Genomic DNA, 27,083 nt, shown 5'->3' on the forward strand with positions numbered 1-27,083 from the left:
ACCTTTCAGGAGATACTGGGGACTTGGGGATCAGAGTTCAGGAACCAGAGCAATTCACCAATGAAAATATAAAACTGCATATTAGGCGTGTGGAGCTGGAGCAGGGGCCAGCTGCTTGAAGGCTGATATCTCTGGTTCTGGGAATAGTAGAGACAATCTGCTAGTGTCCACCAAAAAGGGAAGAGTATATCCTCAATAAAAATCTAAGTCAGACAGAACCTGAGATATCTGGCTGGGAAGAGCAATTAACAGGCTTGGATGGGGACCACTGTATCTCTGGTTCCCCAGGGCCGATTTTCAAAAATCTGGTACCACTGGAAAGAGGTGCCCCTCAGCTATCAGCCCAGGGCCCTTATACTCCTGGGGCCCTTGGGCAAGAGCTCACTGAGCCCATACGAAAAGACAGCCCTGTGTTCACTTCCTTTACTAACTCCGTATGGAGATCAACAGAGGCCACAGGAGAGCCAAGATCTACGACTACAAGAAAGGTCTGTGTCAACAGGAGAGTTTTGACCAATTGTAGGCTGCTTTTTGGGAGGAAGCATCGTCCTGAACCACTGTTTGTGTGGTTTGCAGAATTTTGGCTCAGGTGACGGTTCCTGGAAGACAAGGAGTGTTGCTGCTGACCTGTGTGTCTGCCTATCTCCTTATATAACTAGGCCACGGTCACCCTGACTGTGACCTAGTTATAGAAGGAGATAAGCATCTCATCGGGATCCATCCACTTGATACTCCATTAATAGCTTGGTGTGAGCAAGGTCTCTACCGATGGGTGTCTCATCAGCTGACTCGAGCAGAGGGAGACTCGGGTAACTTGGTGTCGCATCATGCTAGCCAGGTTTGATGGTGATTGCTCAAACTCAGTCTGGGAACTAATCAGTGGTGAAGAATCCTGTTCTACAGCTTTGATCCAGAGACCAAACAACAGTCAGCCTAGTGGACCACAGTTGGAGGTATTCCTCCAGAACAGAAGTTCCAACGTGAACGCCGAGTGGCTAAGCAGGTTGTGGCTGTTTTTGTGGCCAAGACTGTGCATGTAGCTACCATACCATTCGTACAGCAGTGCAGCATCACTGGAGACTGGTACGCCAACAAATGCCTTCCACAAATGCTGGAAGCTATTTCCAGGCGCCATCCAAGAACTTGCGCACGTGATGCCCTTCTCCATCACGACAAAGCACCTGTCCACAAGTCCAGGAAAGTGGTGGATTTTCTGGCCCAAAAAATGCATCCAGGAGCTTGGTCATCCATCGTACAGTTCAGACCAGGCCCTCTGCGACTTCATGTTCCCACAAATCAAGCGCAATTTGCGTGGGATTCATTTTGAGTCTTGTTCTGGCAGTGGAGGCCTTCATGCAGCATGAAGAAGACATACCAAGCTTTGGCCTGGTCCAGTTGCTTCACCAAGTGGTTTGAGCGTATGCAACTTTGCATAGACTCCTCTCGTGAATATTTTGAAAAAATGTAATGTTCGCTTTGATTATAGATATAATACTTTTTATGAATCTGGAAACTTACTGCACACCCCTCCTACAACAATGACATTTTTTAAATTTACACATTAATAAAGATGCCAGTTGCTTTACCATTAAAAAATGGTCACATCTGCCGGACCCTCCACCCCTATAGCGTGAGGAAATGTACAGTCGCTCAGCATGGCTGCACCTATATGTAATGCATGCACGGTAACAAAAGGAGAAAGATGTATTTGAGCTCAATTCTACATTATACTGTACATTACTTAGGAATCTATATACCAAACATGTGGTCTGCTATTACTGTAATACTAATAGCTAACAGAATAATGACACTGCAATATGTTCCACACCTGAGCGATCTGTTCCATTCATACTTATTCACATTACATGTATGTCTGTGGATGGTAATAACATTATCACATGTAATTATACTGTGTGACGGTGGGCTAGATTTATTAAACATTTACTTTTGCAAGCGGCTGGTTCTCTGCAGTTTTTGCCACAAAATTTCGAAATGCAACAAATATAACTTCAAAACCATATGGTTTCTACATTAAATATAAGTAAATCTAGCACTCAGTAACTCAGTGATGTCAATATTCCATGGAATATAAGCTCAGTAAATGTATTCATGCCTACTTTTATTAATTATTTACATAAATAAAATCCACTGCTTTTACAATCATTAATCATTAATATTGGTGCAACCCTGTTTCAGGCATATCAGTTCATTGGCATTGTATTTCTCCCGTGTGAATTTTCTGATGCGTAAGAAAATGTGATCTGTATCGAAAACATTTCCCACATTCAGAGCAGGTATACGGTTTCACACCTGTGTGACATCTCTCATGTGAAACAAGTTGGGATTTCTGTTTAAAACTTTTCCCACACTCAGAGCATGTATATGGTTTCTCACCTGTGTGATTTCTCTCATGTGCAACAAGATATGTTTTAAGTGCAAAACATTTCCCACACTCAGAACATGTAAATGGCTTCTCACCTGTGTGAAGTCTCTGATGCCTAACTAGAAGGGATTTATATGGAAAACATATCCCACACTCCGAGCATGGAAATGGTTTCTCACCTGTGTGACTTCTCTCATGTTCAACAAGATGGGATTTCTGTATAAAACATTTCCCACACTCACCGCATGTAAATGGTTTCTCACCTGTGTGACTTCTCTCATGTACAACAAGATGGGAATTCTGTATAAAACACTTCCCACACTCAGAGCAAGAATATGTATTCTTACCTGTATGACTTCTCAGATGTTTACAAAGATGGGATTGTGATTTAAAACATTTCCCACACTCAGAGCATGGAAATGGCCTCTCACCTGTGTGACTTCTGTGATGTTTACCAAGATGGGATTTTGATTTAAAACATTTCCCACACTCAGAGCATGGAAATGGCTTCTCACCTGTGTGACCTCTCTCATGTTCAACAAGATGGGATTTCTGTATAAAACATTTCCCACACTCACCGCATGTAAATGGTTTCTCACCTGTGTGACTTCTCTCATGTACAACAAGATGGGAATTCTGCATAAAACACTTCCCACACTCAGAGCAAGAATATGTATTCTTACCTGTGTGACTTCTCAGATGTGTACAAAGATGGGATTTCGATTTAAAACATTTCCCACACTCAGAGCATGGAAATGGCTTCTCACTTGTGTGACTTCTCTGATGTTCACCAAGATGGGATTTTGATTTAAAACATTTCCCACACTCCGAGCATGGAAATGGCTTCTCACCTGTGTGCAGTCTCTGATGTCTAACAGAAACGGACTCATGTATAGAGCTCTTATCAAATTCAGTACTGGATGATACTGTGTCACCTTTATCATCTGTACTGTGTGTAGCAAGATCTGAATTATCAGGAGACTGTTCCTCATGACTAGAGGGACCAGATGACATATCTGCATGGTGTAAATCTGGGTATATATTTAGGATAATGGGGTTTTCTCCTGGAGTATCTTGTCTGATGTTCTTATCTTCTATTTTAAAATCTGGAGACACAATGCCTTCTCCCTCTGAGGTATTCCTGCTTGTGCGTCCATCTACTGGAAACAAATGTATGAAAATAGACAATTGTTTACATTGAGGAGCAAATGTTCATGGATCTCTCAGCACTTTCTTAAACTTAACATGACTAAGACTGAACTGATCATCTTCCCAACATCTGGAGTCTAGCCACCTCCCTCAATTTTACTATTCATCGACAACCTTACCATCAATCCACCAGTCTGCTTCACTCCACTCCTTCAATCCCCACATTCAGTCCCTTTCCGATTAATGCCAGCTTCCAGGATCAGACCCATTCTCACCCTGGATGCATCCACTGTCATCTCTAGACTGGACTATTGTAACCTACTCCTCTGTGGCCTCCCCAACTCCCATCTCTCTCCTTGGCTCATCTTCTTTAAACTAGCTGCTTCTGCCACCTCTCTCCTAAAGGTCCCACAATGGCTCCCCAATCCAATTTAAACTCCTCACATTCACCTATAAAGCCCTCAGTCATCTTCCTCCTACATCTCCAACTGCATTTACCTCCAAATTCCCACCCACCTTGCTTTGCCTTTGACTGGTGCCTCTCCTCCAAATTAAATAAAGAAGTGGGGTTTCACTTCCCTAACCAATACTATCGTCTCCTCTCCAAAACCAACAACAGCACCGGAACCTTGGAGTTCAGCCGCCACAGCTTTAGTGGGTATTCTGACTGCATATGCTGCAATGTTTCTATAGCATGTATACCATGTGCTACAATGTTTTGTACCATCTTTGCACTACTGTCTTGTTATAGCTGCAGTGTTTTTTGTAAGTCACTGAGGAACCCATATAAAATAAAGCTTAATAATAATACCATTAGTGAGTCCACAAGGTTTAATTTGAATTTGCAAACTACAACTACTTTATTACAATTCTAAGGGTGAAATTCAATTGTTTGAGAAGTCGGTTGGGTGTCTGTTTTTTCCTGTCTATTAGATAACAGACTCCCAACTGACTTTTCAAACAATCGAATCTCCCTCTAAATGTCCATACAGCAAATATGACTCTTGCTACACAGAAAAAACGTGACTAACAATGACACGCCAACATAAAACATTCAATAATAAAAGGCAAATAATGCTGTTTGCTGGCAGGTCTCTCCTATTCACAAGTTATAAATGTGTTTTCTTGTTTAATTCACATCTGTAATATGATCCTGTGATAAATATTATACATGTGTTAACTATATATATATAACAGTCCACTGTAGGCGGCACACTGGTCACAAAAGATACAAAACAGCAGGTTGCAGCAACAACGTTTCGAACCTGAGGACGAAGAATAAACTTCGAAACGTTGTTGCTGCAACCTGCTGTTTTGTATCTTTTGTGACCAGTGTGCCGCCTAGAGTGGACTGTTGTATTGACCCGTGGCTCTGCGGGTCTAGGAGGGCACCGGGACTGAGTTATTTGTACCTGGGAGTGCTGCCAAAAGTCGTTTGTATATATATATATATATATATATATATATATATATATATATAATGTGTCTTATCAGAAATTCATAGAGTGTGATAAATGGAAACATTTGTAAACATTATCCTAAACTTTGTATCCAAAATATAGCTGCACAATAGTATACTACTTGTATGTCAGCCTTGTAAAGTCTGGATAGTTAATTGTAACATTATTATTATTACCAGTTATTTATATAGCGCGCACATATTCTTTACAGAGAATATTTTTTTAGCCAATCTAATCAGTCCCTGCCCCAGTGCAGCATACAGTCTATACATGTAAACGCACACACATTCATGCTAGGGTTAATTTTGTTGGGATCCAATTAACCAATTAACCTACCAGTATATTTTTGGATTGTGGGAGGAAACCGGAGCACCTGGAGGAAAACCCACGCAAGTACGGGGAGAATACACAAACTCCACACAGTTAGAGCCGTAGTGGGAATAGAACCCATGACCTCAGTGCTGTGAGGCAGTAATACCAACCATTACACCATTTGTACTATCACTTGGCAAATAATGGAGAACAGTCAAATTTCAAGCACAAAATATGGTAAGTATTATTGACTGTTAATGGCAATTGATGAAGGTATGTATACAAGTCCCTTCTACTGTATTTTATTCTCAAAAGATGACAATCACAGGAGATAAAGTCAGAAAGAAGGGGGCACATATATCATATACTGGGTTTCTGCATTTGAAAATCTTCTACATGAGCATCGAATTTACAGTGAGAGAACCATGGGGCAGATGTATTAACCTGGAGAAGGCATAAGGAAGTGATAAACCAGAGACAAATGCAAGGTGATAAAGGCACCAGCCAATCAGTTCCAATATGTAAATTAACAGTTAGGATCTGATTGGCTGGTGCGTGTATCACCTTGCACATATCACTGGTTTATCACTTCCTTATGCCTTCTCCAGGTTAATACATCTGCCCCCATATTCAGTATGCGTGCGAGTCCCAAAAACCTGTATCTGCTTTTAACTCTTAATGTGCCCGTAAACAGGAACAAGTTAATGAGAGTACAGGGGGAGAGATCCCTATTGCATCTGTTCTGATGCTTAGTAATAATAAGCCCAACGAAAAATGAAAACCAATTATTACATTAGTGTGTATGGATGCTGTTCTGTAGACATGTTCTTTTTTTGCATGGATATCGATGTCAGTGAAGGTATATCACTCCATAATTGAATCACTTAAATTGTTTGGAGCGATCAACTCGGAATGACCCCCATTATTACAATTAACTATCCAGACTTTACAAGGCTGACATACAAGTAGCATTTGTGCAGCTACATTTTGGATACAAAGTTTAGGATAATGACTACAAATTTTTCCATTTATCCCACTGTATGAGACATATATAAATATATATATATATATATATATAAAAAGTGGTTATGGTGGACCTGGCACTCCTATACGCCAATGGTGTATCTGCTGCGGTGCCCTCCGGGTGACACTAGGTCACTAATATATAGCGTGGGTTTGCGGCGGCACTCAAACAGACTCATCAATGTAGAAAACTGGTCATTTATTTATGTCATATATATATTGTGACAAGAACACTGGCATAGTGTTGGAGGGCAGGTATGTTTGGCCCAGGTTCTTGTCTTACATGTTTTAGAAAATGAAAACTTCTAGGAAAATGCTTTTGTTTTGTTAGAACCTTTTCAGTTTGCTGGAAAAGCTGGATAAGGGCCCTGAGAGAGAGATAAGGCGAGTTCCGGACATTGGGCCCAGTTTGTATCTTTGGCCTCACAGAGGGCTAATCAGGGTTTCAGCTGTGTAAGAGTGTTATAGGGCTTCTAGCCTGATTAGTATGGGCAGACTGCCTGGGAAGACTGCAGGATCTCTGTGAGAGAAACACGCTTCCTGATACAAGTGAGCTATACAGTGTTTACTGGAGAACTCTGTGTTTTTTGTTTAGTAATAGATAGGAACATCTTGTGTTTAGTTAGTGCCGGACAGGCAAGGTATTTTCTTTTGGTGTTTGTTTTATTTTCTGTATAATAAAACTGGCTGGGGCCAGTTGTACCAGAAACTGGACTTGTGTGGTTCCTCAGCTGCTGCGTGCTGCCATATACCCCAGGAAACGGCACCTTGCACCCTTACAACTTTTATATATATATATATATATATATATATATATAAATAGTTAGTTAACATAATGGGCCTAATTCAGACCTGTTCGCTCTCTAGGATTTTTTGCAGTCCTGAGATCACATAGTCACCGCCCATAGTCGAGTGTATTTTAACTTTGCAAGTGTGCAAACGCCTGTGTAGCAGAGCGGTACAAACAGATTTTGTGCAGTCTCTGAGTAGCCCAGGACTTACTCAGCCGCTGCGAACACTTCAGCCTGTCCGGGACCGGAACTGATGTCAGGAACCCTCCCTGCAAACGCTTGGACACGCCTGCATTTTTTCCAGACACCCCCTGAAAACGGTCAGTTGTCACCCACAAATGCCCTCTTCCTGTCAATCTCCTTGCGAACGCCCGTGTGAATGGATCCTTCACACAAACCCATCGCTGAGCGGTGATCTGCTTTGTACCTGTGCGACGCGCCTGCCCATTGCGGTGCATATGCAGTTTAGAACTGATCGCCCGCTGTTACGAAAACGCAGCCTAGCGATCAGGTCTGAATTAGGCTCAATATGTATAATATTTATTACAGGATCATATTACGGACGTGAATTAAACAAGAAAACACATTTATACTTGTGAATAGGAGAGACCTGCCAGCAAACAGCATTATTTGCCTTTTATTATTGAATGTTTTATGTTGGCGTGTCATTGTTAGTCTTTTTGAAGTTCTAATTAAAAGTTAAGTTTTCATTTTATTCAAAGAGTGCCCCAGGAAAACAGAGTTGTCCTTTTCCTTTTGTAATCTATATGAATGTGCTTCACAACTCTGGGGAGCACCACCGGTTCTTGTTATAGTTCAAGTTTAAAAAAATGTCACTCTATAATTATGACATATCTATATCTTCTCCTTATACCGGTTTGTTTATATTTCAATACCCTTTGAGGTTACCCCAGTGCGCTTTTTCTACCCCCCAAAACAAGTCTTCTTCTTTCTTAAGTGAGTAATATTTCTTAAGCTTACACATTGCCCAGCTAGTATCATGGGGCAAGACACCACATAAGCCAGTTACACTGTGCAACCAGTCACTTCTCTCACACGCACATACTGGAGATGTGGAAGCACAGTAGCTGTGGGCAAACCTAGCAATGTGTGCTAGTCACTGGTTAGCATTACTCAGAGTTCTCCAGGTGGACACAAAGGTTGAAAATGACAACAGTGGAACATCCACTATTTGTCCCTATGGTCACACACAGGTGACATAAGGGCAGATGTATTAACCTGGAGAAGGCATAAGGAAGTGATAAACCAGTGATATGTACAAAGTGATAAACCCACCAGCCAATCGGCTCCATTATGTAAATTAACAGTTATGATCTGATTGGCTGGTGCCTTTATCACCTTGCATATATCACTGGTTTATCACTTCCTTATGCCTTCTCCAGGTTAATACATCTGCCCCAATGTTCCACTGTCCGAGTCAGATGGCTAATTTAGGATGAATCATTCCTTTTGTACAAGCATTGGTGGAAGGATTGTGTAATGAGTGTGGGTATAGGTTTGTGTGTGTCAATACATGAAGTTTGTTGTTATGGGGGCATGTGTGGTTTTAAGTCTTTATGGCAGGGGGGGGGCACTGGTCAGATCTCTGGGCTGGTAACACACAGTGACATGATGTGAGGAGGAGAGCAGGAGTATAATAGGGACTGATGGCTCCTGATGTATGAGATACACCAGATAGTGTGGGGAGGAGACTGGTCAGATCTCTGGGCTGATAGCACACAGTGACATGATGTGAGGGGGAGAGCAGGAGTATAATAGTGGCTGATGGCTCCTGATGTATGAGACACACCAGAGACTGTGGGGAGGAGACTGGTTAGATCTCTGTGCTGGTAACACACAGTGACATGATGTGAGGGGGAGAGCAGGAGTATAATAGGGGTGATGGCTCCTGATGTATGATATACACCAGAGAGTGTGGGGAAGAGACTGGTTAGATCTCTGGGCTGGTAACACACAGTGACATGATGTGAGGGGGAGAGCAGGAGCATAATAGAGGCTAATGGCCCCTGATATATGAGATACACCAGAGAGTGTGGGGAGGAGACTGGTTAGATCTCTGGGCTGGTAACACACAGTGACATGATGTGAGGGGGAGAGCAGGGGCATAATAGAGGCTGATGGCCCCTGATATATGAGATACACCAGAGAGTGTGGGGATGAGACTGGTTAGATCTCTGGGCTGGTAACACACAGTGACATGATGTGAGGGGGAGAGCAGGAGTGTAATAGGGGCTGATGGCTCCTGATGTATGAGATACACCAGAGAGTGTGGGGAGGAGACTGGACAGCTCTCTGGACTGGTGACATACAGTGACACACACTGGTGACACACAGTGACATGTGAGGGGGAAAGCAGGAGTCTAATAGGGGCTGATGACTCCTGAATTCCCCACTGGGCAGATTTATTTTCCTCAGTTTGTAATAAGAGGAGGTTGTAGAGTAAGAGACTGTAGTGATAAAATAATAGGATATTGGTACTTACCGATAAATCCTTCTCTCTCATTCTATAGGAAGCATAAACAATGGGGTATAGATGGGTGGATAATTGGAACCTGGCACTTTAACTTTTTTAGTAAGTGTAGCTGGCTCCTCCCCCTCTATATCTATATCTCTCCAAGCCCAGTTTAGATAAACCGAGCCGAGAGGAGAGAGTGACCAGAGACAACAGAGAAGCAAGGAGGAACCAACTAAGCTAAAAGTCCAAAGACTGAATGGGAAAAGCTGCAACAACTAAGATACAGCAGACAACCAACTACAATGGCTACGGAATACGGCCGTAAAGAACAGCGCTGGGAGGGCGTCCAGTGTTCCCTATGTAATCGGAGAAAATAAGACAAACCTACCGGTAAATCTTTTTCTCCTAGTCCGTAGAGGATGGTGGGGACTCTGTAAGGACCATGGGGAATAGACGGGCTCCGCAGGAGACATGGACACTAAAAAGAACTTTAGATATGGGTGTGCACTGGCTCCTCCCTGTATGCCCCTCCTCCAGACCTCAGTTAGAGAAACTGTGCCCAGAGGAGACTGACAGTACGAGGAAAGGATTTTTGTTAATCTAAGAGCAAGATTCATACCAGCCCACACCATCCACACCGTATAACATGGATATACGAACCAGTCAACAGTATGAAACAAAACAGCATCAGCCCGAGACTGATCAAAACCGTAACATAACCCTTATGTAAGCAATAACTATATACAAGCCTTGCAGAATTTAGTCCGCACTGAGACGGGCGCCCAGCATCCTCTACAGACTAGGAGAAAAAGATTTACCGTTAGGTTTAAAATCTTATTTTCTCTTATGTACTAGAGGATGCTGGGGACTCCGTAAGGATCATGGGTATTATACCAAAGCTCCAGACCGGGCGGGAGAGTGCGACTGACTCTGCAGCACCGAATGAGCAAACATGAGGTCCTCATCAGCCAGGGTATCAAATTTGTAGAACTTTGCAAAGGTGTTTGAATCCTACCAAGTCGCTGCTCGACAAAGCTGTAATGCCGAGACACATCGGGCAGCCGCCCAAGAAGAGCCCACCTTCCTAGTGGAATGGGCCTTTACAGAATTTGGTAACGGCAATCCAGCCGTAGAATGAGCCTGCTGAATCGTGTTACAGATCCAGCGAGCAATAGTCTGCTTAGAAGCAGGAGCGCCAACCGTGTTGGCTGCATACAGGACAAACAGTGCCTCTGTTTTCCTCACCCGAGCCGTTCTGGCCACATACATTTTCAATGCCCTGACCACATCAAGGGACTCTGAATCCTCCAAGTCCCGCGTAGTCACAGGCACCACAATAGGTTGGGTCATATGAAAAGATGAAACCACCTTGGGCAAAAATTGAGGACGAGTCCGCAACTCTGCTCTATCCACATGGAAAATCAGATAGGGGCTTTTGTGAGATAAAGCCGCCAATTCCGACACTCGCCTTGCCGATGCCAAGGCCAACAACATGACCACTTTCCAAGTGAGATACTTTAATTCCACCATTTTAAGAGGCTCAAACCAGTGAGACTTAAGGAACCGCAACACCACGTTAAGGTCCCAGGGTGCCACTGGAGGTACAAAAGGAGGCTGGATATGCAGCACTCCCTTCACAAAAGTCTGTAGTTCCGGAAGAGAAGCCAATTCCTTCTGAAAGAAAATGGATAGGGACGAAATCTGAACCTTAATGGAGCCTAATTTTAGGCCTAAATTCACTCCAGTCTTTAGGAAGTGAAGGAAACGGCACAGACGGAATTCTTCTGGAGGAGCATTCCTGGACTCACACCAAGAGACATACTTCCTCCAAATACGGTGATAATGTTTTGCTGTCACGTCCTTCCTAGCCTTTATCAGAGTAGGAATGACCTCATCCGGAATGCCCTTTTCTGCTAGGATCCAGCGTTCAACCGCCATGCCGTCAAACGCAGCTGCGGTAAAGTCTTGGAACAGACAGGGCCCCTGTTGTAACAGATCCTCTCTGAGAGGAAGAGGCCACGGATCTTCTGTGAGCATTTCCTGCAGATCCGGATACCAGGCCAATCTGGAACAATGAGAATTGTCTGTACTCCTCTTCGTCTTATGATTCTCAATATCTTGGAGATGAGAGGAAGAGGAGGAAACACATAGACCGACTGGAACACCCACGGTGTCATCAGGGCGTCCACTGCTGCCGCCTGAGGGTCCCTTGACCTGGCGCAATACCTCGGTAGCTTTTTGTTGAGGCGTGACGCCATCATGTCTATCTGAGGCAGTCCCCACTGACTTGCAATCTTTGCGAAGACTTCCTGATGAAGTCCCCACTCTCCTGGATGTAGAGTGTGTCTGCTGAGGAAGTCTGCTTCCCAGTTGTCCACTCCCGGAATGAAGACTGCTGTAAGAGCGCTTACATGATTTTCCGCCCAGCGAAGAAACCTGGTGGCTTCTGCCATTGCCACTCTGCTCTTTGTTCCGCCTTGGCGGTTTACATGAGCCACTGCGGTGATGATGTCTGACTGAATCAGAACCGGTAGGTCGCGAAGCAAAGTCTCCACTTGATGAAGGCCGTTGTATGTGGCCCTTAATTCCAGTACTTTGATGTGAAGACAAGCCTCCTGGCTTGACCAGAGACCTTGGAAGTTTCTTCCCTGTGTGACTACTCCCCAACCTCGGAGGCTCGTGTCTGTGGTTATCAGAACCCAGTCCTGAATGGCGAACTTGTGACCCTCTAGAATGTGAGCACTTTGCAGCCACCACAGGAGAGATACCCTGGCCCTGGGGGACAGGCTGATCATCTGATGAATCTGTAGATGTGACCCGGCCCACTTGTCCAGAAGGTCCCACTGAAAAGTCCTTGCATGGAACCTGCTGAACGGAATGGCCTCGTAAGACGCCACCATCTTTCCCAGAACTCGAGTGCAGTGATGCACCGACACCCTTTTTGGCTTCAAGAGGTCCCTGACCAAACTCCTGAGTTCTTGGGCCTTTTCCATCGGGATATAAACCCTTTTCTGGTGTGTATCCAGAATCATGCCTAAGAAAGGCAAACGGGTCGTCTGAGCCAATTGTGACTTCGGGATATTGAGAATCCAGCCGTGCTGCTGCAACACCCTCAGGGAAAGCGATACGCTGTTCAGCAACTGCTCTCTTAATCTCGCTTTTATTAGGAGATCGTCCAAGTACGGGATAATTGTGACACCCTGCTTGCGCAGGAGCACCATCATTTCCGCCATTACCTTGGTGAAAATCCTCGGGGCCGTGGAAAGCCCAAAAGGCAATGTCTGAAATTGGTAATGACAATCCTGTACAGCAAATCTCAGGAACGCCTGATGAGGTGAATGAAGGTATGCATCCTTTATGTCCAGGGACACCATATAATCCCCCCCTTCCAGGCTGGCTATGACCGCCCTGAGCGATTCCATCTTCAACTTGAACCTTTTAAAATATAGGTTTAAGGATTTTAAATTTAAAATGGGTCTGACCGAACCGTCCGGTTTCGGGACCACAAACAGGGTTGAGTAATACCCCATCCCCTGCTGAAGCAGGGGAACCTTGACCACCACTTGTTGAAGACACAATTTTTGAATTGCATTTAAAACTATCTCCCTCTCTCGGGAAAAAGCCGGTAGGGCAGATTTGAAAAACCGGAGAGGAGGCACCTCTTCGAATTCCAGCTTGTAACCCTGGGAAACAATTTCTATTGTCTGAAAAGTCGTAGACGTGCCCCCACAGTTGGTTCTATATTGGAGTGGCTGAAGGGACCTTGTGACGTACCTAGTGGAGGAGCTACGTCACCAGGGGGAGGAGCTACGGGCGAACAGGGTACCCGAAAAGTACGCTCGCCACGCTTCGGGCACGGTGTCTCGCTCCGCTCGGCTTCGCTCACGGTGTCTCGCTCCGCTCACCACCTAATTACTAAAGGTAATAGTTGGTGGCGTGGATAGTAGAGGAACTATCCCGCTGGCCTAGCTCCTCCCCCTTGCGTTGTAACTCCTCCCCCTTACGGAAAAGGTCCCTTAGCCCACTTGATTCTAGCATCTACCGTGCCCCCACTGGGGCGGACTCCATCAGTGGAGCCCCAGCGTCATGCAGTGGATTTTGTAGAGGCCGGGGAGAACTTCTGCACCTGGGAACTAGCTGTAGTTGGCAGCTTTTTCCCCCTGCCCTTACCTCTGGCAAGAAAGGAAGATCCCCGTACTCTCTTGGGTTTATGCGATTGAAAGGACTGCATCTGATAATGTGACGTTTTCTTAGGTTGTGAGGAAACATAAGGCAGAAAAGTTGGAAACCAGGTCCATGAGACCTTCCCCAAACAATTCCTCACCCTTGTAAGGCAAAACCTCCATATGCCTCTTCGAGTCGGCATCACCCGTCCATTGTCGGGTCCATAGGGCTCATCTAGCAGAAGCATTGGCTCTGGACCCCAGTAGGCCAACGTATTTCTGAGCATCTCTCATATATAGGACAGCATCCTTAAAATGACCTAGGGTCAATAAAATGGCTTCCTTATCCAGCGTATCTATATCAGCAGATAAGGTATCTGTCCATGCTGCTACAGCGCTACAAACCCAAGCCGACGCTATCGCCGGTCAGAGTAATGTACCAGTATGTGTGTAAATTTACTTCAAGGTAGTCTCCTGCCTGCGATCAGCAGGATCCTTGAGGGTTGCGGTATCTTGAGATGGCAGCGCTACCTTTTTCGATAAAAGTGTCAACGCTTTGTCCACCCTTGGGGAGGATTCCCACCGTATCCTGTCCTTAGCCGGGAAAGGATACGCCATAAGAATCCTTTTGGGAATCTGCAGTTTTTTGTCTGGAGATTCCCAAGCCTTTTCAAATAACTCGTTCAGCTCATGAGAAGGGGGAAAGGTTACCTCAGGTTTCTTTTCCTTATACATGCGCACCCTCGTGTCAGGGACAGAGGGGTCGTCTGTGATATGCAACACCTCCTTTATTGCAATAATCATATAATGAATACTTTTAGCCAATTTTGGCTGTAACTTCGCATCATCATAGTCGACACTGGAGTCAGAATCCGTGTCGGTATCCTTGTCTACAACCTGGGATAGTGGGCGCTTTTGAGACCCAGAAGGCCCCTGCGACATAGTAAAAGTACATTCCCTGGACTCGGCTTTGTCCAACCTCTTGTGTAATAAATTCACATTTGCATTTAAAACATTCCACATATCCACCCAGTCAGGTGTCGGCGTTTCCGACGGAGACACCACACTCATTTGCTCCACCTCCTCCCTAGAAGAGCCTTCCGCTTCAGACATGCCGACACATGCGTATCGACAACCCACACACACAGGGAATCTCTAATCTGGAGACAGTTCCCCCACAAGGCCGTTAGAAGAGACAGAGAGAGAGTATGTCGGCACACACCCAGCGCTAATAACTTTGGAAACCAAAATTCCCAGATAGCGCCTTTTATATTATATATATATATATATATATATATATATCTCTTGATTACGCCAAATTATGTGCGCCCCCCCCCTTCTTTAAACCCCTCTGTCACCGTGTTCAGCAGGGGAGAGTCCGGGGAGCCAGCTTCTCAGCGTGTGCTGTGGAGAAAAATGGCGCTGGTGAGTGCTGAGGATCAAGCTCCGCCCCCTCAGCGGCAGGCTTCGGTCTCGCTCGAATCCATTCAAAAACTGGCGGGGGATACCCATATACAGCCCACAGAGTCAATATTTCTAGTTTTACCAGTCCCACAGGTGTAAATTGCTGCCCAGGGTGCCCCCCCTGCGCCCTGCACCCTTACAGTGCCTGCCGTGTGTGTTTTGTGTGGAAGCAGTGGTGCGCAGCGTTACCTCAGTGAAGATCTGAAGTCTTCTATCTTCTTATACTCACCCGGCTTCTATCTTCCGGCTCTGTGAGGACGACGGCGGCGCGGCTCCGGGACGAACAGCTAGGAGAGACTTGCGTTCCAACTCCCTCTGGAGCTAAGTGAGTCCAGTAGCCTAAGAAGCAGAGCCTAGCATTTAAGTAGGTCTGCTTCTCTCTCCTCAGTCCCTTGATGCAGGGAGCCTGTTGCCAGCAGGCTCCCTGAAATTAAAAAACCTAACAAAAATTCTTTCTTGCAGGAAACTCAGGAGAGCTCCATGTAATGCACCCAGTCTCCTCTGGGCACAGTATCAAACTGAGGTCTGGAGGAGGGGCATAGAGGGAGGAGCCAGTGCACACCCATATCTAAAGTTCATTTTAGTGCCTATGTCTCCTGCGGAGCCCGTCTATTCCCCATGGTCCTTACGGAGTCCCCAGCATCCTCTAGGACATAAGAGAAAAAGGATTTAATCGGTAGGTACCAGAATTATAATTTTCTCCTTCATCCACTAGGGGACACTGGAGCATAGACAATTGGGACTTCCCAAAATTGACCTCCCGAATGGGAAGGCACTGAGAAACCGCAGAGCCCCATGATCAAACTAAACAGTGGTCACACGGATGGAGAGAGTGGTCATCAAGGAAATCATAAGATAGACCCTGACCAACAGATAGGGAAGTATCCATCATCTCTGAGAACAGGGCGAGTCTAACCTGCTTTAATCCAGAAAGTAGCAGAAAAACCCTTGCCAACTGTAGGCCCACGAACAGACCAATTACCATAACCATGGACCAAAAAGCCTCAGAGAAAAACGGAGAAGCCAAAGCACTGTACCTGGCAGCACACCAGGGCCCCATGGAATGCCTAGAGTAAGCAGAGTCAGAGCAAGGGGAAACAGACTAGAGATGATATTGACAGAGAAGAGCATTCCGAAAGGGTACCACTGAGCAGCAGGCCAGCTTCGGCTGGGCGAATGATAAAGCACAACCCAGGAATCTGATGTGCCTATGAAAACAGTACGAGAGACACGCAAAGAGGGCTAACCACATCCAGAGATGGTGAAAAAGTTTACATTAGTCAGCCAACAAACAGAAAATAAGAATTTACTCACCGGTAATTCTATTTCTCGTAGTCCGTAGTGGATGCTGGGGACTCCGTAAGGACCATGGGGAATAGCGGCTCCGCAGGAGACTGGGCACAAAAGTAAAGCTTTAGGACTACCTGGTGTGCACTGGCTCCTCCCCCTATGACCCTCCTCCAAGCCTCAGTTAGGATACTGTGCCCGGACGAGCGTACACAATAAGGAAGGATTTATGAATCCCGGGTAAGACTCATACCAGCTACACCAATCACACCATACAACTTGTGATCTGAACCCAGTTAACAATATGATAACAGAGGAGCCTCTCGAAAAGATGGCTCACTACAACAATAACCCGATTAGTTAACAATAACTATGTACAAGTATTGCAGATAATCCGCACTTGGGATGGGCGCCCAGCATCCACTACGGACTACGAGAAATAGAATTACCGGTGAGTAAATTCTTATTTTCTCTGACGTCCTAGTGGATGCTGGGGACTCCGTAAGGACCATGGGGATTATACCAAAGCTCCCAAACGGGCGGGAGAGTGCGGACGACTCTGCAGCACCGAATGAGAGAACTCCAGGTCCTCCTCAGCCAGGGTATCAAATTTGTAGAATTTTGCAAACGTGTTTGCCCCTGACCAAGTAGCTGCTCGGCAAAGTTGTAAAGCCGAGACCCCTCGGGCAGCCGCCCAAGATGAGCCCACCTTCCTTGTGGAATGGGCATTGACAGATTTTGGCTGTGGCAGGCCTGCCACAGAATGCGGAAGCTGAATTGTACTACAAATCCAACGAGCAATAGTCTGCTTTGACGCAGGAGCACCCAGCTTGTTGGGTGCATACAGGATAAACAGCGAGTCAGATTTTCGGACTCCAGCCGTCCTGGAAACATATATTTTCAGGGCCCTGACAACGTCCAGCAACTTGGAGTCCTCCAAGTCCCTAGTAGCCGCAGGCACCACAATAGGTTGGTTCAGGTGAAACGCTGACACCACCTTAGGGAGAAACTGAGGACGAGTCCTCAATTCCGCCCTGTCCGAATGGAAAATCAGATAGGGGCTTTTGCAGGATAAAGCCGCCAATTCTGACACGCGCCTGGCCGAGGCCAGGGCCAACAGCATGACCACTTTCCATGTGAGATATTTTAAATCCACAGACTTAAGTGGTTCAAACCAATGCGATTTGAGGAAACCCAAAACTACATTGAGATCCCAAGGTGCCACTGGAGGCACAAAAGGAGGCTGTATATGCAGCACCCCTTTGACAAACGTCTGAACTTCAGGAACTGAAGCCAGTTCTTTCTGGAAGAAAATTGACAGGGCCGAGATCTGAACCTTAATGGATCCCAATTTGAGGCCCATAGACACTCCTGTTTGCAGGAAATGCAGGAAACGACCCAGTTGAAATTCCTCCGTTGGGGCCTTCTTGGCCTCACACCACGCAACATATTTTCGCCAAATTCGGTGATAATGCTTTGCGGTAACATCCTTCCTGGCTTTTGTCAGGGTAGGGATGACTTCATCCGGAATGCCTTTTTCCTTCAGGATCCGGCGTTCAACCGCCATGCCGTCAAACGCAGCCGCGGTAAGTCTTGGAACAGACAGGGTCCCTGCTGGAGCAGGTCCTTTCTTAAAGGCAGAGGCCATGGGTCCTCTGTAAGCATCTCTTGAAGTTCCGGGTACCAAGTCCTTCTTGGCCAATCCGGAGCCACGAGTATAGTTCTTACTCCTCTCCGTCTTATAATTCTCAGTACCTTGGGTATGAGAGGCAGAGGAGGGAACACATACACTGACTGGTACACCCACGGTGTTACCAGAGCATCCACAGCTATTGCCTGAGGGTCCCTTGATCTGGCGCAATACCTGTCCAGTTTTTTGTTGAGGCGGGACGCCATCATGTCCACCTTTGGTTTTTCCCAACGGTTTACAATCATGTGGAAGACTTCTGGATGAAGTCCCCACTCTCCCGGGTGGAGGTCGTGCCTGCTGAGGAAGTCTGCTTCCCAGTTGTCCACTCCCGGAATGAACACTGCTGACAGTGCTATCACATGATTTTCCGCCCAGCGAAGAATCCTTGCAGCTTCTGACATTGCCCTCCTGCTTCTTGTGCCGCCCTGACTGTTTACGTGGGCGACTGCCGTGATGTTGTCCGACTGGATCAACACCGGCTGACCCTGAAGCAGAGGTCTTGCTTGGCTTAGAGCATTGTAAATGGCCCTTAGCTCCAGTATATTTATGTGAAGTGATGTCTCCAGGCTTGACCACAAGCCCTGGAAATTTCTTCCCTGTGTGACAGCTCCCCAGCCTCTCAGGCTGGCATCCGTGGTCACCAGGACCCATTCCTGAATGCCGAATCTGCGGCCCTCTAGAAGATGAGCACTCTGCAACCACCACAGGAGAGACACCCTTGTCCTTGGGGACAGGGTTATCCGCTGATGCATGTGAAGATGCGATCCGGACCATTTGTCCAGCAGATCCCACTGGAATGTTCTTGCGTGGAATCTGCCGAATGGAATCGCTTCGTAGGAAGCCACCATTTTCCCCAGGACCCTTGTGCATTGATGCACTGAGACCCGGTCTGGTTTCAGGAGGTTTCTGACTAGCTCGGATAACTCCCTGGCTTTCTCCTCCGGGAGAAACACCTTTTTCTGGACTGTGTCCAGAATCATCCCTAGGAACAGCAGACGTGTCGTCGGAATCAGCTGCGATTTTGGGATATTTAGAATCCACCCGTGCTGCCGTAGCACTACTTGAGATAGTGCTACTCCGACTACTAACTGTTCCCTGGATCTTGCCCTCATCAGGAGATCGTCCAAGTAAGGGATAATTAAGACGCCTTTTCTTCGAAGAAGTATCATCATTTCGGCCATTACCTTGGTAAAGACCCGGGGTGCCGTGGACAATCCAAACGGCAGCGTCTGAAACTGATAGTGACAATTCTGTACCACAAACCTGAGGTACCCTTGATGAGAAGGGTAAATTGGGACATGGAGGTAAGCATCCTTGATGTCCAAGGACACCATATAGTCCCCTTCTTCCAGGTTCGCGATCACCGCTCTCAGTGACTCCATCTTGAATTTGAACCTTTGTATGTAAGTGTTCAAGGATTTCAGATTTAAAATGGGTCTCACCGAGCCGTCCGGCTTCGGTACCACAAACAGCGTTGAATAATACCCCTTGCCCTGTTGTAGGAGGGGTACCTTGATTATCACCTGCTGGGAATATAGCTTGTGAATGGCCTCCAATACCGCCTCCCTGTCGGAGGGAGACGTCGGTAAAGCAGACTTTAGGAAACGGCGAGGGGGAGATGTCTCGAATTCCAATTTGTACCCCTGAGATACCACCTGAAGGACCCAGGGGTCTACTTGCAAGTGAGCCCACTGCGCGCTGAAATTTTTGAGACGTGCCCCCACCGTGCCTAAGTCTGCTTGTAAAGCCCCAGCGTCATGCTGAGGACTTGGCAGAAGCGGGAGAGGGCTTCTGTTCCTGGGAACTGGCTGTCTGCTGCAGCTTTTTTCCCCTTCCTCTGCCACGGGGCAGAAATGAGGAGCCTTTCGCCCGCTTGCCCTTATGGGGACGAAAGGACTGCGCCTGGTAATACGGCGTCTTCTTATGTTGAGAGGCGACCTGGGGTAAAAATGTGGATTTCCCAGCCGTTGCCGTGGCCACCAGGTCTGATAGACCTACCCCAAATAACTCCTCCCCTTTATAAGGCAATACTTCCATATGCCGTTTGGAATCCGCATCACCTGACCACTGTCGCGTCCATAACCCTCTTCTGGCAGAAATGGACAGCGCACTTACTCTTTTTTTTTTAATAAAGTATTTTTATTCAGTAAAATGAAGAGTAAGGTACAGACATTGCAGACCAATAGCATATCACATACAGCAGTCATATCAGAACTTGATTTATGGTACAATTTAACATCAGTGGATTAACTGCTATGTCTATGAGGGAGTGAGCATGCATTTCGATTTTTTCGGTCTTTTATGATCCGCAAGATCCGCAACCATTATGTACATCTCCATTAAATTTTTATTAATTTTTTCCCTTAAGCTAACCAAGAAAAGAACAAATAAACAGAACAAACATAACTAAAACAAAAAATAGTAAGCACCTAGATAGAAGCGCAGGAAGGAGCGATCAACTGATTCAGGAGCACAATAGTCAAGTATATGCTTAGGCGAGCACGCAGGGCTCCACTGCCAACCATCTTAAACGAATATCCTTAAGCAGTAAGTCATTTATGTGGTATCACTTCAGTTCACACTGTGATTAAGGGACCAGTTGGGAATGGGGGGAGTTCAGCCATGGAGACCAGACTCTTTCAAATTTGGCTGAAGCGTTTTGCTTCATATATATATATATATCTTTCTTTGAATATTGTATCGTTAACCAGGGACTTGAGCGCAGATATTAAAGGGCCACCAGGGGCCATCCAGAGCCTCGCAATGCAAACCTTAGCCAAGGCACATACATTGCGAGCATAAAGACCCACCGAAACAGGCATAGAAGTAGAGCCCTCCATCCCCAAAATACAAAATTGCGGGGTAAGCAGTCCGCCAGTCACTCCCGTATTCTCCAGGATTGACCTAACCCCCGACCAGAACATCCACAACCTCGGGTAGTCCCACACTAGGTGCCAGAATGTACCGGCATCCACCCCACACTTAGGGCAGAGGCCAGTCCCACCAGTCCCAAAAGTAGCCAGCCTAGTTGGAGTTATATAAATTCTATGTAGAATGAAAAATTGAATTTGCGGATACCTGAGAGACTTGGTAACTGTAGCAGGATATTCCAGAGCAAGGGTCCAGTCCTCCCTCAGCTTTTGGACCTATATCCTCCTCCCATTTTCCACGGAGACGTGTCAGAGGGTCCGCATGGAGTTTAGCCAGGAGATATCCATACGCAAGGGAGACCATCTTAGCCCGACCCAATGTAGCCACAAAGGTCTTGATGGGAAATGGGAGGATTCGTGGGGGGGACTCAGCAAATTGGGACTGGAGGGCATGACGAAGTTGAAGGTATCTGAAAAAGTAGGAGCTGGGTAAATCAAACTCATCTTTCAGCTGCTGAAAGGATTTGAGTACGTTATCTAGGTAGAGTTGGGATATAGAAACCACCGATCTAGGGGTCCACACCTCCCGTCCCTCAAGTGCATGTAATTCAGGGAGCCAGTCAGAGTACCAAAGGGGGGTATCTGGGTCCAGGTCGTCGTACCCCAAGAGAACTCTCAGGGCCCGCCATATCTTTAAGGCCTGGAAAATAATAGGGGGGAGAAACCGAGCCATGTTCCCACTTAGTAGCACCTGCATAGGAGATAGGTGAGGGAAGTAGCAGCGAATAAACTCACAATGTAAAGAATCAGCGCTAGAATCCTGCGCCCATACACTGATATGAGTCAGCTGAGCAGCGTAGTAATATATCTGAAAATTAGGCAGAGCCAGGCCGCCGTCTGAACGCTGCCTGGTAAGGGTATTTAACTGTATTCTAGGTCTTTTATTGGCCCAGATCAGTGAGGATAAAACGCTATTCAATTTCCTAAAGAATATTGGGAAGATATATACCGGGGACTGGAGAATAATATATAAAAGTTTGGGCAGTATGATCATTTTAATGAGATTGACCCTACCAGAGACCGTCAGTGGAAGCCTACACCAAGTTTTGGATTTGCTAATGATCCACTGCATGGTTGGGTCCAGATTCAGAGGGATATAATCAGAAGGGTCATTAGTTATTTGGATTCCAAGGTATTTAAATTGTGTTGTCCAGCATAATGGCAGGGAGATTTTGGGAACAGTAGGAGGGGAGCCTATGACTGGCATAATGTATGATTTAGACCAGTTAATTCTAAGACCCGAATGAGCTCCAAAGCTCTCTATCTCATGCAGCAGAATGGGCATTGACTTGGTGTAGTCCTGCAAAAACAACAACATGTCGTCTGCGTAGAGAGCTATTCTATCCTCCCGTGAGCCCGTACAGATTCCTGTAATATCTGGGTGCGATCTTACCAAGCATGCCAAGGGCTCGATGGCCAAGGCGAACAGCGTGGGGGATAGGGGGCAGCCCTGTCTAGTGCCACGGGATAATGGAAAGGATGGGGATACATAGCCATTCACCAAGATCCTGGCACTCGGATGTTGGTACAGTAATTTAGTCCATCTGATAAAGTTGGGCCCGAAGCCCATACGTGCCATCACCTCCCATAAATAAGCCCATTCAATGCTGTCAAAGGCCTTGGCCGCGTCCAGCGAGACCACAGCCGAGTCAGAAGGGGAGTCATGTGGGAGTTGCAAAATGGTATATAGTCTACGCAGGTTAATAGATGTGGACTTCCCTGGCATGAAGCCAGTCTGGTCCGAGTGAACGAGGGAGGTGATTACTGTGTTAAGCCGTACTGCCAATATCTTTGCCAGGACCTTAGCGTCGTTGGGAATCAGGGAGATCGGCCTATAGGAGTCTGGAGACCTAGGGTCCTTACCGGGCTTTGGAATCACTATTATAATTGCCTCTGACATAGAGAGGGGAAGCTCGTTATTGGCAAATATATCTAAGTATAGGGCATGGAGTCTGGGCCCAAAAAACTCAATATGATTCTTGTAGACCTCAGAGGGAATCCCGTCAGACCCCGGAGCCTTGCCACTAGGGGACATGCCAATGGCCGCAGTCACCTCCTCGAGCGTCAAGGGCGCCTCCAGCTGCTCACAGGCCCCAGAGGAAAGTGCGGGCAGCGCAATACCCCCCAGGTAATATGAGAGATCTAGAGTAGAGCACGTCAATTGTGAGCTATATATCTCAGAGTAATAGGATCTGAATAATTGCGCAATGTCTGGCGTGGTGTCAACAAGGGAGCCATCCCCACCAGACATCTGGGTGATCGTAGACCCAGGACGATCATAATGTATCAGACGGGCCAGGAGTCCCCCCGTCCTATCAGCCTGCATATAAATATGAGTAGCTTTAAAAAGGAGGGAGCGTGAGTTTTTATCGGACAGGTGGGTCATCCAAGCCGACTGAGCCACTAGCCAGCGTACCTTCGTCGCTGGGGCACCATCCAGCAAATATTGGGACTCTAGTTCCCTGGCGTCGCTTTCAAGGGCCTGTTCTCTCTCCCTTGAGGACATTTTATGAGCCGCTATGCGTCTAATATAGGAACCTCTCAAAAACGCTTTAAATGAATCCCAAACTATCGTACCCGGGGCTGATCCTACATTATCGTTAAAGTACCCCCCCCCACTGAGTCTCCAGGTCACTGCAGTCACCCAGTTGGGTCAGCCAAGAGGGGTGCAGCTTCCAATAAGAGTGCCCCCTCTGACCCCCCACAGCAATGGTCATCAACAGAGGGGAGTGATCAGAGATCCCTCGAGCCTCATAGTGTATGTCGATGATCCCAGGGACAAGGGCAGGGGACACTAGCATCAGGTCAATCCTGGAGAAGGAGCCATGAGTACTGGAAAAACAGGGCCGCAGGGTGACGGAGTCTCCACGGATCCACCCACTGCAAACTATCCAAGAAATTAGCAAACTTGGTAGGGCCACCACCCGCCAGCGCAACATTCGGGGAGTGCCATCGGTCCAAGGATAAATCTAGGATATTATTAAAATCGCCCAGGCATATCACAGGGGTGGTAGGAGATGGAGCAATATAAGAGGCAGCCTGCTGCAGCACAGCATATGAAAAAGGAGGGGGGACATACACCGCTAAAATATAATAGGGCTGGGAACTCCGTTTACATTCCATAAATACAAATCTGCCATTCGGGTCAGTTTTGATCGATAACAATTCAAATTGCACTGATTTTTTAATCAGAACCGAGACACCCCTAGAAAAGGAAGAATGAGAGGCATGGTAAGCCCATCCCACCCAGGCCCGTCGTAAAGACAATAACCTATTTCCCTCCAAGTGGGTCTCACTGAGGCATGCAATATCCGGGTCATATTTTTTGATCATATTTAGAACCAAAGAGCGTTTGATTTTGTTATTCAGACCTCGGACATTCCATGCCAAAAATTTCAGGTTAATCATGACCCCATACAGACTCTATGTGTCCCCCGGATAAACATTTCCCTAAAATATAACGGAGAATCAACATTATTAATACCAGCATCACATGACGTACGTAAGCCCTGCGTTATAAGCCACAGTGTCTGAATCATTAAACATCCTTGCTTCAGAAAAAACTTAGGTAAGAAAAATAACAAACTAAAGAAAGAAAACCAAAAACAGCACCAAAGGGAGCCGCAACCGGCAGCTTCCCAATTATCCCTCCCCTCCCCGTACACCCCCCCGAACTCCGGCATACTTTTATCCCAAACCAGCAACCCAAACTTCCAAGTGCTGAGAAGGCCTAGATTCCCAACGAAACCTCTAACCCTTCTCTAATCAACACCCCTTGGACGTAAAAGTCTTGAGCCACCAATGCAAAGGAGGGGGGCTCCCCGATCTATAATCGTTCCCTCCGGTAAATCAGGCCCCAGCTTCTGCATCTCAGGAGATCAGTCCGGAGCTAGCTGCCGAGCACCCGGTGCAAATCTGTCCAGCCATTGTGCCGCTTCTCTGGGGGAATTAAAAAACTTGGTCTCCCCATCCGCCACAACTCGGAGCCTTGAAGGAAACAGCATGGAATGTGAGATGTTAAGGTCTCGCAGACGCCGTTTTATGGGCATAAACTGGGCTCGGTCCTTCTGGACGTCTGCGGCAAAATCCGGGAAGGCCGACACCTTGACTCCATTACGGACCAGCGGGCCCTTCGTACGACCTAGGCGGAGAACTGAGTCCCGGTCCTTATAATGTAGGAATTTGGCGATGAAGGTGCGAGGAGGAGCACCAGGAGGTAGCGGCCGAGATGGTATCCTATGTGCACGCTCCACCGTGAATTGGGCCGTAAAGGACTCAGCGCCATACATCTCCTTAAGCCAAGATTCGAGGAAGTCCTCCGGCTGCGAGCCCTCTTCTCTTTCAGGCAGGCCTACAAATCTTACATTATTCCTGCGCAGCCGTCCCTCCATATCTAAGAGCTTGGTCTGAAGGGAGGAAACCTGCTTGGTCACCGTGGATACGGATTGCTTCAGGGGGCCACACATATCTTCCAGGTTGGAGACCCGTGTCTCCGCCTCACCCACTCTCTCACGGATACGCTGAACATCTTGTCGGAGTAAGGAGAGGTCGCACTGCACCTTTTCCATCTTATCGGAGAGACGCTGTTCACTGCCAGCTATAGCCTCCAGCACCTGCTGAATAGACGGCGCCTCTGCCACCTCTGGGGAACCGGCCGCTGACACAGAGGGGGAGTCCGAGTGGGTTGGAGAGGCTCCCTGAGAAGGAGCCGATGACACCTTGGGAGTGGGCTGCCTGGCATATCTTTCTAGTTTGGCCGCGGCCGCACTCTGGCCGCCCTTAACCATGTTGTACAGGAGCAGTCAGGGCAGGGTTTTCAGAATAGAAGTGTAGTTAGAAGGCAGCAGCAGCAAGGACGTATACAATCAGTGGCGGGAAGCAACCGTGCCCGGTCTTTATGTCAAATATCAATGGGTAGAAAATACAGACTGGTGTAGAAGCAACAATACGGACAGGAATACTGAAGAGGGAATATCCTGCAGCAGTTCCAGGAGGCAGGGGTAGGATATTGGTGTGTAGTACACTGTAGGATATTAGTGCAGTACAGCAGCGTAGCCAGATCCAATCTATATGCAGCCTCTATGTGGTAGAATGGGAGAGCTGCGCAGCAGGAACATCTGACTGTGCTTCCAACAGTATGTTGAGTTAATATAGGTAACATAGATATTGAGAGGCTGATAATGGGTGAGAGCAACTTACAGTAAGGTCTCAGAGATCAAAAAAAAAACAGTTTGCAAGTCACAGGAGAATCCTATCAGGCAGCCCTTCAGAAGTGCAGGCATGGGCTGCAGGCTTTATAATCCGCTCCTAAAATGGCCGCAGTGTCTCTTCCCCTTCCCCAGGAGTACCTGCTTATCGACCTATCTTCAAGGTCCCAGGTCACAGCCCGAAGGCAGAGGAGAGGTTATCTCCCCCCCACAGTCCTCCCGTGGCGTCTGGCATCAGCAGCAGCCCGCCGCTCGAGCTCTGGGTGTCCCGCGGCCGAGGCCGCCAAAATCGAGGCCGGGGATCCGGAGGAGTTGTAGGTCGCAGGGCCGGACGGCGGTGATTGCCGCTTCTACGGGACCCGGAGACCACGGAGAGGGACGCCCGTCGATGCCCAGCAGCACAGGGTGGGTGTTTTGGCCGGGTAAAAGCACCAGAGGGAGTCAGGATTGATGTCAGGAGTTTGGTAGCCGGGGAGCTCCCGCCTGCTGCCTACTCCTCAGCCGTCGTGGCCACGCCCAGCGCACTTACTCTTGATGCCAGTCGGCAAATATCCCGCTGTGCATCACGCATATATAGAAAATAAGAATTTACTTACCGATAATTCTATTTCTCATAGTCCGTAGTGGATGCTGGGGACTCCGTCAGGACCATGGGGAATAGCGGGCTCCGCAGGAGACAGGGCACATCTAAATAAAGCTTTTAGGATCACATGGTGCGTACTGGCTCCTCCCCCTATGACCCTCCTCC

General features: G+C 47.1%; 1 protein-coding gene across 3 annotated transcripts in view; it reads right to left on the minus strand.

Moving 5' to 3' along the window:
* Positions 1-2,102: 2,102 nt before the first annotated feature.
* Positions 2,103-27,083, minus strand: part of LOC135057053 (zinc finger protein 260-like) — a 121,700-nt gene continuing 96,719 nt past the window's right edge. For all 3 annotated transcript variants that reach the window (XM_063962934.1, XM_063962933.1, XM_063962932.1), the window contains exon 7: positions 2,103-3,543. In XM_063962934.1, the coding sequence (XP_063819004.1) occupies positions 2,207-3,543 (1,337 nt within the window). In that variant the 3' untranslated portion in view covers positions 2,103-2,206. The remainder of the gene's footprint in view (positions 3,544-27,083) is intronic.

This window comes from Pseudophryne corroboree, chromosome 3 (assembly GCF_028390025.1).
Source record: "Pseudophryne corroboree isolate aPseCor3 chromosome 3, aPseCor3.hap2, whole genome shotgun sequence".
NCBI lineage: Eukaryota > Metazoa > Chordata > Amphibia > Anura > Myobatrachidae > Pseudophryne > Pseudophryne corroboree.